Raw genomic sequence first — 15369 nt, forward strand, 5'->3', positions numbered from 1 at the left:
AGCAAGGATGGCGAGACTTCATCTTATGTGCTTTGGACATGTTCTCAGGAAGGACCAGTCCCTGGAGAAGGACATCATGCTTGGTAAACTACAGGGTCATGGAAAAAGAGGAAGATCTTCAATGAGATGGACTGACACAGTGACTGCAACAGTGGGCTCAAACATAGCAAGCATTGTGAGGATGACACAGAACTGGGCAGTGTTTCATTCTTTTGTTTCATTCAGAACTGACTCGACAGCACCTAACAACAGAAACAACCAAATACTCATGAAGTATCTTTGCCCAAGGTTTTTTTTTTATCTTTAATGTGTTACTCTTTTGAAACAGTTATGATGTGGCAAGCTGGGACTGTAAATCCTATAATGGGATGATTATTCCAGTTAATTGGCACCAAAGAAAATCAAGCAAGTTTTTAAATTAACAGATTGCTTATTACCTGCCTTAAATATCACCTGTTCAGACAACCAAGTGACAGTTGAAATTGTTAATCAGTCAGAAAAATGAAGACTGTTTCCAGGGCCTGCTTTCATGTTTCAATGACTGCCAATTATTTCTGTTCCTTGGGTCGGCGTAGTGCGTTTGTAACGAAGGTGACTTTGTTGTAGACATCTCGGATTGGTGGGAGGCCAAGTTTAATTGGATTGGTCCATATTGCAAATGTCAGTCAAGTCCACCACCAATTGCTTTCAGAGACCTTGACGGAAGACAGCACCAACCAGGTTCCAGGAGGGCCTGCAGGTTCTACAGTTTTCAGTGACCGTTGGAGATGTTTTACATGCAGTATCAAAGTTTGGAAGGCATCACAGAGATAGATGAACGATTAATATTGAAGCTATATAATAACAGGCTGTGTAAAGTGATAAGAAGGAGGAGTCCCACCTATTCAACCTTGCCTTCCAAATCTTCCAAATACCCGTCAAAATTTTTGGTGTTGTTTTTTCCTTAAACGGGAAAATTATGCCTCTTGGCAGCCCAGCAGAAACACTTACATCAAAAGTGCTTACTAGGCAATTAGCTTTTGCTGATAATTTGTCATACTGAAAGTTCACGCTACATTTGCGCTGTTCAAGAGGTTCCCTCAATTCCGAAGTTTATTTTATACTTTGATTTTTAGCATCTGGTAGATATCACAGTATACTTTCAGCATATCTGTAATTAGTGATGATCTGTTTGCTTATTTTTTTTTTTCTCCCAGCATGGCTTGGAAACCCTGGTGTCTTAGTGGTTAAGAGTTCAGCTGTGAACCAAAAGGTCAACAGTTTGAATCCACCAGGTGCTCCTTGGAAACCCTATGGGGCAGTTCTACTCTGTCCTATAGGGTCGCTATGGTTCCGAATCGACTCGAGGGCAATGGGTTTTGTTTTGGAGCATGGCTCACCACACCATACAGTGTTTTCCTTTCAGCGCAGACTGGTTATAAAATTACGTTAAAAAAATCCATTACCATCATTACCTGAGAAATATAGGGAAAAAGTTCATAGGCTGCTGTTTTACTTCATTTTATACACATTAGGTTTTTGCTTAGCATTTATTTCAAGGATAACTTAGCTTATATATTTACTGTTTATACATATGATAAATTTTGGAAATATTTTTTCCCTAGGAGAAATGTGTATAATTAAATGGCCACATAATTGAATAATCAAGTAGTACTAGCAAAATTTAAAAGTTGTAAAGGGTACCAAAAAATTTTTTTTTAACAAACTGTCTTTAAGGTGAAAATATGAACCTGAAATCAGGTACAGTGAACTTTCAGTTTTCTGAGAATATACTAATAATTTGTGGATTATGATACTTCTGGTATCCCATACCCCCTAGCCCCATTTAGTCACCCAATGTTCTTGAGTTACTCAAATAGAACCTGTTCTCTTCTGCCTTATAGGTCTGTGCACATGCCCTAGGATAGACCATTTTTTCTCATTCTCTTTTCCCAGCTAACGTCTACTCCTATTGCAAATCTAATTCAACTATCAATTCCCCGAGACCTCAGGAAACCATAGATACCCCTATTTACCCTGAGCTTGCATTACTTTGTAATTTTACATTAATTTATACAATCATTTGATTAATGCCTGGCTTTTGACTGTAAACTCCATGAAGATAATGGCTGTCTTTTATTTCCCTCACCATTATATTCCCAGCAACTGAAGTACCAAACCAAAATGAAAAAAACCAAACCCGTTGCCGTCGAGTCGAATCCCACTCACAGTGACCCTATAGGTCAGAGTAAACTAATGTACAGTGGTTGCTTAGTAAGTAAGTAGTTTGTGAATGAATGATCTCATTTTAAAATGGTAGTGTGTCTCAGAAAAAACTCAAGGCTGTATGATTTAGGGAAATACCTTCTCCTTGTTAAGCTCCTGTGTAAGCCGTGACAATAGGCTCCTCCCATGGCCACAGGTTCTTTTTCAGAGTAGTTCTGTGGACAGCAGTGTAGAAAAAGGACATGGCTTCTGGAAAAACTGAAAATTGCAACACCTCTGCTTAGCTCTGAGAGGTTTTAAGGGAAAATAGGAGTGAAGAGGAAAACAAAATGAAGCTTTGACTCTGCATCTGCCCAATTCTGGTCCATTCTATTTCAGGGAAGGGGAAAAAAAAAGAGTTAGAAAAAACAATAAAAAGAAACAAAAAACAGACTAATTTAACAGATAATATACTTTTTTTTTTTTTTTTAAATCAAAGGATTATTAGCATTCCTAGGGACCATGTAAGTGCCATAGCTGCTAACCCAAAGGTCGGCAGTTCGAATCCACCAGGCACTCCTTGAAAACTATATGCGGCAGTTCTACTCTGTCCTATAGGGTCACTGTGAGTCAAAATCAACTCGACGGCAACATGTTTTGTTTTTTGTTTTTTAAAGACCCTGAGTTGGGGGCCTACTCAATGGCAGCTAACAACAAGGATTTGTCAAAGATATTAGCATTCTTAAGTTGTTTTATTTGAATTATTTCTATACTCTAAAAAAATGGCAGACATGTTTCTATATATATCTAAATATTCATTGCAATTTTACTGATGAGTTTGTTCAGAAATAATCTATTGAATATTATTTTACTACATTTCAACTAATTTTACTTAGAGCTCTTCTGGACATCCCTGTCCAAATCACTTTCACTACATTTTTGTCTGTTTTTTAATTTTACTGTACTTTTTTTTAGGTGAAAGTTTACAGCTCAAGTAAATTTCTCATTCAAAAATTTATACACATATTGTTTTGTGACGTTGGTTGCAGTCTCCACAGTGTGATAGACAGCATACTCCCTCTCTCCACCCCGGTTCCCTGTGTTTATTGGTCCAGTTCCTGTCCCTTCCTGCCTCCTCCTCCTGCTCTTAGACAGGAGTTACCCGTTTGGTCTCATATATTTGATTGAACTAAGAAGCATGTTCCTCACATGTTGGCTTTTGTTTTATAGGCCTGCCTAATTTTTGTCTGAGAAGTGGGCTCTGGGAATAGTTTCAGTTCTGGGTTAGCAGAATGTCTGGGAGCTGTACTCTTGAGGGTTCCTCCAGTCTCTGTCAGACCAGTAAGTCTGGTCTTTTTTCCTGAATTTGAATTCTGTTCTACATTTTTCTCCCATTCTGCCTGAGACTCTCTGGTGTGATCTCTGTCAGAGTGGTTGCTGGTGGTAGCCGGGCACCATCTAGTTCTTCTGGCCTCAGGCTGGTGGAGGCTGTGATTTTATGAGGTCCTTTAGTCCTTTGGGCTAGTGTTTTCCTTGTGTCTGGTTTTCTTCATTCTCCATTGCTCAGGACAGGATGAGACCAATAGCTGCATCTTCCATGGCTGCCCGCAAGCTTTTAAGACTACAGATGCTACTCACCAAAGTGGGGTGTAGAACATCATGCCAGTTGACCTAGATGTCCCCCAAGTCTATGGTGGTCCCCAGCCTTCAGCTACTTGGTCTCTCAAAGTGTTTGGATGTTTCTAGGAAACTTTTATGCTTCTGCTTTGGGCCAGTTGTGCTCACTTCACCTGTATTGTGTGTTCTCCTTCCCTTCACCAAAGTTGATACTTACCTACTATCTAGTTAGTGATTCTCCCTTTCCCTATTCCCCAGCCTCATAACCATCAAAGAATGTTTTTTTCTGTGTGTAAACCTTTTCTTGAGTTCTTGTGATAGTGGTCTCATACAGTATTTGTCCTCTTGTGACTGGCTTATTTCACTCATCATAATGCCCTCCAGATTCATCCATGTTGTGATGTGTTTCACAGATTCATCATTGTTCTTTATTGTTGTGTAGTATTCTGTTGTGTGTATGTACCATAATTTGCTTATCCATTCATCTGTTGTTGGGCACTTAGGTTGTTTCCATCTTTTTTGCTATTGTGAATAGTACTGCAGTGAACATGGGCATGAATATGTCTATCCCTGTGATGGCTCTTAATTCCCTAGGGTATATTCTTAGGATTGGGATTGGAGGATCACATGGCATTTCTATTTCTAGCTTTTTGGGGAATTGCTGTATCATTTTCCAAAGGGATTTTACCATTTTATATTCCCACTAGCAGTGCATAAGAGTTCCAGTCTCCTCACAGCCTCTTCAACATTTATTATTTTGTGTTTTTTAGATTAGTGCCGCCATTGTCGGGGTGAGATGATACCTCATTGTAGTTTTGATTTGTATTTCTCTAATGGCTAAAGATCGGAAGCATTTTCTCATGTGTCTGTTGGCTGCCTGAATGTCTTCTTTGGTGAAGTGTCTGTTCATATCCTTTGCCCATTTTTTAATTGGTTATTGGTCTTTTTGTTATTGAGTTGTTGCAGTATTTTGTGGATTTTAGAGATAAGACCTTGTTGGGTATGTCATAGCCAAAACATATTTCCCAGTCTCTTTTGGTGAAGTCTTTTGATGAGAATAAGTGTTTAATTTTTAGAAGCTCCCAGTTATCCAATTTCTCTTCTGGTGTATGTGCATTGTTAGTTATGGTTTGTATACTCTTATTCTATGTCTTAGGGTCCCTAGTATTGTCCCGATTTTTTTCTTTCATGATGTTTGTCATTTTAGATTTTATATTTGTGTTTTTAATCCATTTTGAGTAGTTTTTGTGTACGGTGTGAGGTATGGCTTTTGTTTCATTTTTTTACAGATGGACATCCAGTTATGCCAGCACCATCTGTTAAAGAGACTATCTTTTCCCCATTTAACAAATTTTGCCCTTTGTCAAATATCAGCTTCTCTTAGGTAAATGGATTTACGTCTGGGTTCTCAGTTCTGTTCCATTGGTCTATGTGTCCGTTGTACCAGAACCAGGCTGTTTTGACTAACGTGGTGGCATAATATATTCCAAATTCAGGTTGTGTGAGGCCTCCTACTTTGCTCTTCTTCCTCAATAATGCTTTACTTGTCTAGGGCCTCTTCCCTTTCCATATAAAGTTGGTGATTTTTTTCTCCATCTTGTTAAAGAATGCTGTTGGAATTTGAATCAGAATTGTATTCCATCTGTAGATCACTTTGGGTAGAATTGACATTTCACAGTGTTGAGTCTTCCTATCCATGAGCATGGCATATTTTTCAACTTATGTAAGTCTCTTTTGGTTTCTTGCAGTAGTTTTGTAGTTTTCTTTGTATAGGTCTTTTACATCCATGCTTAGATTTATTCCTAAGTACTTTATCTTCTTGGGGGCTATTGTAGATAGCATTGATTTGGTGATTTCCTTTTTGAAGCTCTGTTTGTTGGTGTACAAGAATCAAATTGATTTTTGTATGTTAATCTAGTATTCTGCAACTTTGCTGAAATCTTCTGTTAGTTCCAGTAGCTTTCTTGTGGATTTCTTCGGAGCATTCTGTATATAGAGTCATATCATCTGTGAATAGGGTTAGTTTTACTTCTTTCTTACCAATTTGGATGCCCTTTTCTTTTTTTTTCCTTGCCTTATTGCTCTTTTTTTTTATTCTCTAGTAGCTAGGACTTCCAGCACAATGTTGAATAAGAGTGGTGATGAAGGAGATCCTTGTCTGGTTCCTTTCTCAAGGAGAATGCTTTCAGTGTCTCTCCATTTAGAATGATGTTGACTGTTGGTTTTGTATAAATGCCCTTTATTATGTTGAAGAATTTCCCTTCTCTTCCTATTTTGCTAAGAGTTTTTATCAGGAATGAGTGGTGGACTTTGTCAAATGCCTTCCCTGCATCAATTGACAATATCATGTGATTCTTTTGTTTTATTTATGTGGTGGGTTATGCTGATTGATTTTTTTTTTTTTAATGTTGAAACATCTGTGCATACCTGGTATGAATCCCACTTTGTCATGATTTATTATTTTTTTTGATATGCTGTTGAATTCTATTGGCTAGAATTTTTTTGAGAATTTTTACACCTATGTTCATGAGGTAGTTTTCTTTTTTTGTATTGTCTTTGCCTGACTTTGGTGTCAGGGTTATACTGGCTTCATAGAATGAGTTTGAGAGTATTCCTTCCTTTTCTACGCTCTGAAGTAGCTTGAGTCATATTGGTGTTTGCTCTTCTCTGAAAGTTTGGTAGAATTCTGCAGTGAAGTTGTCCAGGTCAGGGCTTTTTTTGGGGGAGGGGGCGGGGGGGAATTTTCTTTTAATTACTTCTTGAATCTTTTCTTTTATTATGAGTCTGTTTATTTATTTATTTATCTCAGTTTGTGTTAGCTTAGGTAGGTAGTATGTTCCTAGAAATTTGTCCATTTCCTCTAGTTTTTCAAATTTGTTGGAGTATAATTTTTCATGGTGTTCCGTTATGATCCTTTTTATTTCAGCTCGGTCTGTTGTGATATCCCTGATCTTATTTCTTATTCAGGTTACTTCCTTCCCCTTTGGCTTTTCTTTTGTCAGTTTGGCCAATGGTTTGTCAATTTTGTTGATCATTTCAAAGAACCAACTTTTGGTCTTGTTGATTTTTTCAGTTGTTTTTCTTTTCTGTATTTCATTTATTTCTTCTCTGATCTTTATTATTCCCTTCCTTCTGGTGCCTGAGGGCTTCTTTTGCTGCCCTCTTTCTATTTGTTTGAGTTGTAGGGTTAATGCTTTGATATTGGCCTTTATTCTTTTTTGATGTGTGCCTTTATTGCTATAAACTGACCTCTAAGCTTAAAAAAAAAAACTCTACTTTTGCTGTGTCCCAAAGGTTTTGATAAGACGTGTTTTCATTCTCATTTGATTCTATGAATTTTTTATTCCATCCTTGATTTTGTCTATTACCCAGTGGTTTTTAAGCAAGGTGTTGTTCAGTTTCAATGTATTAGAGTTTTTTTTTTTTTTTTCCTTGCTGCTTCTGTTAATGATTTCTACTTTTATGGCACTATGATCAGAAAAGATTCTTTTTATTATTTAATGTTTTGGATTTTGTGCTTTTGGCACTGTTAATCAATAATTATCTTGACTTTTACCACTAACACTGACAAATTGATGTGGACAGGATTTGGCTTGATATAAGTAAAAACTCAGTTTTAGGATTTTCTTTGAATTTTTGAACTGTTTGGGAATACTTCATTGCAATTTGATAAGATACTACAGTGTATTCTGTTGAGTGACACCTTTAGTCAAATTATTATCAAATTATTATTACCGTATATTTAATTCCTGTTAAACGAATTGAGATTTAGAGTTGTTGTTGTGTGCTGTTGAGTCAAATCTGACTGATAGCAACCCTGTATGACAGAATAGAACTGTCCCATAGGTTTTTCTAGGCTGTAATCTGTATGGAGCAGATCCCAGGTCTTTTCTCCAGCAGAGCCAATGGTGAGTTTAAACTACAAAACTTTAGATTAACAGCCAAATACTTAACCAGTGCGCCACCAGGGCTCCTTGATTTAGAATTGCAAGTTATGTTATTTGACTGCTCCACCCTATTGCCATATTTAAAGCTGATCATTTAGATGTATAGTTGTGCATAATAATAACTGCATTTTAATGTCTGTTATATACTACCATTTAATTTTTTCAACCCTTTCTTCTATGTTCTGGACTTGTTGCTTTTATTTATTGGATTATGGATTAAACCAAAAACAAAACATGTTGCCATCAAGTAAATTCCAACTCATAGCAAACCTATATGATAGAGTAGAAGTGCCCCACAGGGTTTCCAAGGCTATAAATATTTATGGAAGAAGACTGCCACATCTTTCTCCCACAATACAAAACAGTCCATAAATCTAAGTGTACAGACCATTGAATTTTCACAAAATGAACACAGTCATGTAACCAGCATTCAGATTTAAAAACAAAACAAAACAAAAACAAAAATACAGAACATGACCAGTATCCCAGAAGCCTAGTCACTAAGCTTTGGTTACACTCTGTCTTAGTTGAGGAGTGCTGCTATAACAGAAATACCACAGGTGGATGGCTTTAGCAAACAGAAATATATTCTCTTACAGTTTAAGTCTGAATTCCAAGTGCTGGCTCCAGGGGAAGGCTTTCACTCTCTGTTGGCTCTGGAGGAAGATCCTCGTCACCTTTCAACATTTGTGGGCCCAGTGTTCCCTGGAGATCTGCATATGTCTTGGCATCAATCTTCCCTTTGGTCTAGGAGGTTCTTGGCACAGGGACCAAGGTTCTAAGGGACGCACTCTGTTCCTGGCCCTTCTTTCTTGGTGTTAGTCAGGTCCCTCTCCTCTGCTTGCTTCTCTCTTCTTTATCTCTTGTAAGATAAAAGGTATAATTCAAGCAAGGGTGGTGCATCCCACCCTAGTCCTCATTAACATAACCTAATCATGCCTCATTAACATTACAGACAACTTACTCCCAAATGGGACCATAACCACAGCCACAGGGACTAGGATTTACAACACATAATTACATCAGATCACAAAATAGAGGACAACCACACAATACGAGGAATCATGGCCTAGCCAAGTTAACGTAAACTTTTTGGTGACACAATTCAATCCATGATACCCTCCAAAAATATCAATATTCTAGACTTCTAATACAATAGATTGGTAGTATGTGTTCTGTTATATTGGACTTATATATTTTGTTTTTGAGACTTAGATATTTTGATCCATCTTTTTGTTGTTCATTCATTTTCATATCCTTAGAGTATTTTGGAAACCCTGGTGGCGTAGTGGTTAAGTGCTGTGGCTGCTAACCAAAAGGTTGGCATTTTGAATCCACCAGGTATCCTTGGAAACTATATGTGTGGGACAGTTCTACTCTGTCCTATGGGGTCACTATGAGTCGGAATCGACTCGACGGCAGTGGGTTTTTAGGTAGTAGTATTTTATTTAATTCTACTACTTACCTGTTTTACTGTAGATGGGCACTGGATTTTTTTCTCTTTTTAGCTATTATGAATAGTTCTGCTAAAAACATTCTTGTAAATTTATTATGGTAGACATATGCATACATTTCTGTAGGGTGTAGGCTTAGGCACGGAACGGTTGGGTCACAAGTTATGCATATGTTCTGCCTTAGTAGGTACTTATAAACAGTTTTCCGGGGTGATCGTACCAGTTCACGTTCCCATCAGCAATAATAAGTCGTTCTGTATCCTCAGCAGGACTTGAAATTATCTGTCTCTTTCATTCTGTCATCCTGGCGGGTGTGTGCCATGTAATTTTGTTTAACCTTTGTTAAATAAACTTTCTGAATTTGTAAAAAGAACCTATTGCATGCTGTCTCATTTTCCTAGTACTTCTGTAATAGAAATACTGCAAATAAATGGCTTTAAAGAACAGAAATTTATTTTCTTACAGTTTAACTCATTGCCATCCAGTCAATTCTGACTCATAGTGACCCTATAGGATGGAGTGGAACACTCCCATAGGGTTTCTAAGGAGCAGCTGGTGAATTCAAACTGCCAACCTTTTAGTTGGCAGCTGAGCTCTTAACCACTGTGCCACCAGTGCTCCTTTTACAGTTTAAGAGGCTAGAAGTCTGAATTCAGGACACCAGCTATAGGGGAAGGGTCTCTGTCAACTCTGGGGGAAGATCCTTGTCTCAGCTTATGTAGCCCACCATTCCTTAGTTCCTTGGTAGCCATCTTGCCCCTTTTTGTGCTCACTTGTATCTGTGCATAGGGTCACTATGAGTCAGAATTGACTCGGTGGCACTGGGTTTGGTTGGTTTTTGGTGTATCTGTGTCTGTGCTGCTTTTTATACCTCAGAGCAATTAAGTATAGGACACTCCCTACACTGAAATGTGTAGGACACACCCTACGCTGAAATGTACGAAAATCAATTGTTACCATTGTCTACATGTCTTAGTTAATTGTACACAACCTTGCTTGATGAAGGTGAAGAGGACTTGAAGCACTTACTGATGAAGATCAAAGACTCTTGCCTTCAGTATGGATTATGCCTCAACATAAACAAAGCAAAAATCCTCACAACTGACCCAATAGGTGGCATCGTGATAAATGGAGAAATGATTGAAGTTGTCAAGGATTTCGTTTTACTTGGATCCGCAATCAACACCCACAGAAGCAGCAGTCAAGAAATCAGACAATGCATGCATTGGGCAAATCTGCTGCAAAAGACCGCTTTCAAGTGTTAAAATTTAAAGATGTCACTAAGGACTAAGGTGTGACTAACCCAAGCCATGGTATTTTCAGTTGCCTCACATATGGGTTGGGTCATATGCATGTGAGAGCTGTCCAGTGAATAAGAAAGTCTGAAGAAGAATTGATGCCTTTGAATTATGGTGTTGTTGAAAAATATCGAATGTAACGTCAGCTGCCAGAATACCGTCAGCTGCCAGAAGAATGAATAAATCTGTCATGAAAGAAGTACAGACAGAAAGTTCCTTAGAAGGGAGGATGGTGAGACTTCATCTTAGATATTTTAGACATGTTATCAAGAGGGACCAGTCCCTGGAGAAGGACATCATGCTTGGTAAAGTAGAGAGTCAGAGAAAAAGAGAAAGACCCTCGATGAGATAGATTGATACAGTGGCTGCAACAATGGGCTCAAACATAGCAAAGATTGTAAGTATGACACAGGACCAGGCAGTGTTTCATTCTGTTGTACACAAGGTCGCTGTGAGTTGGAATTGACTTGACTTTATCTAACAACAAGGAGAACAACTGCATTGAAATGACCTCATTAATATAGCAAAGAAAACCTATTCCCAAATAGGATTACATCCACAGAGGTTAGAATTCCAACACATATTTTGGAGGGGGGAGGGGCACAGTTCTATCCATAATACATATATACATACCGTGTTAACCCAACTTTAGTTTACATCCTATAGATCACGGACCATGTGTTAGATACTTCTCTACCCTTGAGTGGCTCTAATAAGATACACTTTTGTTAAGATGAATCTTGACTCTTTATACTGCTGTATGAAAATAATATATAGGGTGGGATAGAGGGAGCACTAGAGGAGGAAAAATACAAAAATAATCTATTGAGAGAGAGAAAAATTAAGTTGAAGATCTCCCTTAATTTTTATTAAATTTTATATTCATCTACTTAACTCCACGTTCCCAGTGTCTACATGTCTTAGGTAATTGCTTCCTTTCCCCATTCTACAGTGTAAAAGATAATTACAAATTGTATTTCCCCTGATGATGACCTAGCTACATTTCTTTAGGAAATGATTTGGTTTTTTCATGATCTAACTAAATTGGGTTAATTGACTTATTTTGTCACTATAGTGTAACAATTTCAGAATTGACAAGGAACATAAATAAGTTCCTTATGGTATTTTTTCTCCTTCGTCATCCATCAGTACGAAAAGTGAATAGAAATGGCAGGCCCAACACCATACTTTTCCGTACTCCTCTGAGAAACAAAAGGAGCTGATGTGCCTGAAAGTTATATCCAGGTGACTTCCTGGGTGGTGCAAATGGTTAAGTGCTTGGCTACTAACGGAAAGGTTGGGTGGTTCAAGTGCAGAGGTGCCTTGGAAGAAAGTCCTGGCAATCTACTTCTGAAAGATCACAACCACTGAAAGCCCTATGGAGCAGAGTTGTACTCTGAAACACTTGGCATCACCATGAGTCAAAATGGACTCGACGGCAACTGACTACTGGTTAAGTTTATACAGCAAGTCCTGTTACAGTTCTCTTTTGCCTACTGTTTTAAAATTACCAAATAAAGGTAGGAAGGAATAATAAGCTTACCCAATGCCTTAATGACATTTAATAGCCACAGTTCCTACTTCCCTGAAAATAAGAAATTTCTTTAGAAAGGATAATCAATGTCCTGTGAGTATATGGAGCTGATAAAGCCTGAAGAGTTTCTAAAGGTCAGCAAGCATTGAAGGTTTTGTCCAAGGGATAAATTCTGTAATAACCCTGAGGAGGAAGAGAGGGAGGAAGGGAGAAAAAAAAGTTCAACTTGATGAAAGTAAAATGTGCAAACTGAACAGTTTCTGGATTATCATTTAATTACAGCCATCAATCACTTCACATCTGCCTTCTCCCAGGACTCAAAAAATTCAGTCCAAAGCCATACAATCCAAACGACAGAGGATAGATAGCCCATTAAGAATCCTCAGGATGGGAGGCAATATTTAAGAAATTACCCTATAGAATGTCTTAGGAAATTACATAAAAGCAGCATAACAGAATTCATCTTTGGACAAATACTAGGAAAATCCTAGAGGAAGACTACCTTTTAATTAATAAGATAAACACTGCTTTTTCCTCTGTACCAGTTCAGAGATTTTTCACTAAGTGATCATTTTCAAACGGCTTTGCTTTGCATATCATTTTATTTCTATGCATATTTGTATCAATGCATGAAACTGGCCTACAGTTTAGCCATTTCATGGAAGTGATTTTACATTCTTTTTCAATGAGGACCATTTCAAGTTGAGCTTTTAGAAGTACTTTTGCTCCTTTAATTGGTGCTGGGGGGTACCAGCAAATGCCTTTATGGGCAGCTGTTATTTTTAGGGTTTAAAATGTTTTAATTTCTTCTTATGGAAGGGTTCATACTGACTGCTCCTAAATTCTGTAGCTAAGGAATTAAATGGCTTTAGGCTTTTTAAGCTCCAGCGTGTTCAGAAAAGTGTTTCAACCATGGAAATCCCCTCGTTGTGCTGTGTCACACTCCCCTCACCTTCTGAAGCAGATAATTGCAAAGGGGTTGGAACCAGAAGAAAAGAGCTGAGCTGGTGCTGAGCAGAGGATATAAAAAGAAGTGTCACCTGAGTGGAAGTAAATAGACTCTGAGACTGTAATCTCTGCCTGTATTTATTTTCAAAACCATAAATGCCCAGGGGAATGGCTTGTCGAATATTTGGCTGCAGAAACGTGGGCCTACAGTTAGGTAAGGATTTTAACTTGTTTTTATTTCCATATGTTCAATCGTAGCCGTCTTCTGTCTTGCATCGCCTTGGTTTTCTCTCTAAATATAGGTTTCAGCCTAATGTGATGGGCTGCAGAATTCAAGGTTCTTTGTGTTTTCAAAACAACCGCGTGTTATTGCCTGTTTTTCCAACAGAGTTCATCTGGCGATTTAATGATCAGAAACATTCAGCTGAAGCACAGTGGAAAATACGTTTGTATGGTGCAAACAGGGGTGGACAGGGTTTCATCTGCTGCTGACCTCATAGTAAGAGGTAAATACTGATGCCTCGGGGTGTTTTTTAACTTCCATCTTAACTGAGCAGGGCTTCCTGGCAGGAAGGCCATGCTGAGGTAGCACATGTATGTGTGAGTTACAGTACTGCAGAGCTTCTTCCTCATAGACCAGAGGACATGACAGTGAGGATAGGTGCTCATTCAAAGAAGCAAAATGTCAACTCTGCCCTTCCAATAGATCTCACTGTAATTGGTGTCACAGCTGCTGCCAAGCTGGTGTGTTTTTAAGCATTTCATTAACTCAGCAATTGTGTTTGATATGAGAGAGAATATTGCGTGTGTGTGTGTATGTGTGCCCACTTCCAAAAGAATCAGGATTATCCAGAAATTTGCCAAACTGAGCTACTGAATTTCCTACTGGGCTGAAAAATGACCGGAGACCATCAGAGAGTCAAATTTTATGAACTGCTCTAGACAAGAAACTGGGCAGCTCTCGAGATGCACTGTGGGTTAAAGGGAAAGGCCATGTGCGGAAAGAAAAGACATTGAACTTGGAAGCATACCGGAACCCTGCTGAACTGAGGCCTCCAAAGGCAGCTGTCAGTGCAACCCTGGAGTATTATAGTTTGGGAATTACCACCTCACAACTAGATTTAAAATCCCTCTAACCAAATAGTGAAAAAAAGTAGCTGTTTCATTGCCAGGTACATGGCCTTTTCCCTAAGTACTATTGAAATTGGGATCATTTGGACGTGTTCAGGTGGTTGTGTGATGTATTCTTCACTTTGGTAGAAGAGGATGATATTTATGGAATTGCTACCTCTAGGTATGGAGTCTCAGGGGGTGGAAATGGTTAATGTGCTCAGCTGCTAACCAAAGATTGGAGTCTCTAGTCTACCCAGAGGTACCTCAGAAGAAAAGCCTGACAGTCTACTTCCACAAAATCAGCCATTGAAAAGCCTATGGTGCACAGTTCTACTCTGGCACCTGTGGGGTTGCTGTGAGACAACAGCTAGTTTGGTTTTTATCCATATGAATAAAGATGTCGTAAAAGGTCTGACTTTTGGATAGTTCTGCTTCGTTCCCGTAAAACCCACTGTTTACGTTCTTTCCTGCCTTAGGTTCACCTGGACCACCAGCAAATGTGAAGGTAGTTGAAATTACAGATACAACAGCCCAACTCTCTTGGAAAGAAGGTACAGACAACCATAGCCCAGTCATATCCTATTCAGTGCAGGCTAGGACACCCTTCTCTGTGGGTTGGCAAACTGTCACAACAGGTAAGAAGGGAAGAGGCAAATGCTATCGGTACCTATAAAATGAATTTCAAGTCAGTGCTAAGATACGCTGGCTCTTACCTCCCCAAAATATTCCTTTATAGTGCCTGAGGTCATCGATGGGAAAACACACACAGCTACTGTTGTCGAGTTAAACCCGTGGGTGGAATATGAATTTCGGGTTGTAGCCAGTAACAAAATCGGAGGTGGAGAGCCCAGTTTACCCTCAGAAAAAGTAAGAACTGAAGAGGCAGGTTAGTGTTTTTGTTCTCTGAGTAATGGGTTAATAGGTTTCCCTGAGAGTGCATTTTTTTTCCCATTGGCCTTGGTCTCCAGGCCAGCAGGGGATCAGCCTTAATAATCCGTTGTCACAATTATCTGACCTTTCTAATGGCAGAACTAGCCATATGGCACTTGTCAAAGGCAACGTGTACAAGTGATTCTGATGTAACGTGACATTTCCACGAGCTCAGATTATCGTAAACAATCATTAGTGCATGTTGAGTGAGTATGTTTTTGTCACTTAAGGTTATAATTACTATCTGATATAGTTACCCTGTTAACTGGGGAAGTGCTGTTTTCATTTATAACAAGCATTGACAAATTGGTAGGATAATGACATTTGGGAGTTCTGCTGCTAGG

General features: G+C 38.7%; 1 protein-coding gene across 5 annotated transcripts in view; it reads left to right on the forward strand.

Annotated features, from left to right (window-relative positions):
- CNTN3 (contactin 3) overlaps positions 1 to 15369 on the forward strand; it is a 299041-nt gene that overhangs the window by 236352 nt on the left and 47320 nt on the right. For 4 of the 5 annotated variants that reach the window (XM_010590045.3, XM_023548010.2, XM_023548009.2 and 1 more), the window contains 3 exons: positions 13371 to 13488; positions 14572 to 14730; positions 14832 to 14981. In XM_010590045.3, the coding sequence (XP_010588347.3) occupies positions 13371 to 13488; positions 14572 to 14730; positions 14832 to 14981 (427 nt within the window). The remainder of the gene's footprint in view (positions 1 to 13370; positions 13489 to 14571; positions 14731 to 14831; positions 14982 to 15369) is intronic. The other variant, XM_023548007.2, reaches the window with a different exon arrangement.

Source organism: Loxodonta africana, chromosome 22, assembly GCF_030014295.1.
Source record: "Loxodonta africana isolate mLoxAfr1 chromosome 22, mLoxAfr1.hap2, whole genome shotgun sequence".
NCBI classification, from domain to species: domain Eukaryota; kingdom Metazoa; phylum Chordata; class Mammalia; order Proboscidea; family Elephantidae; genus Loxodonta; species Loxodonta africana.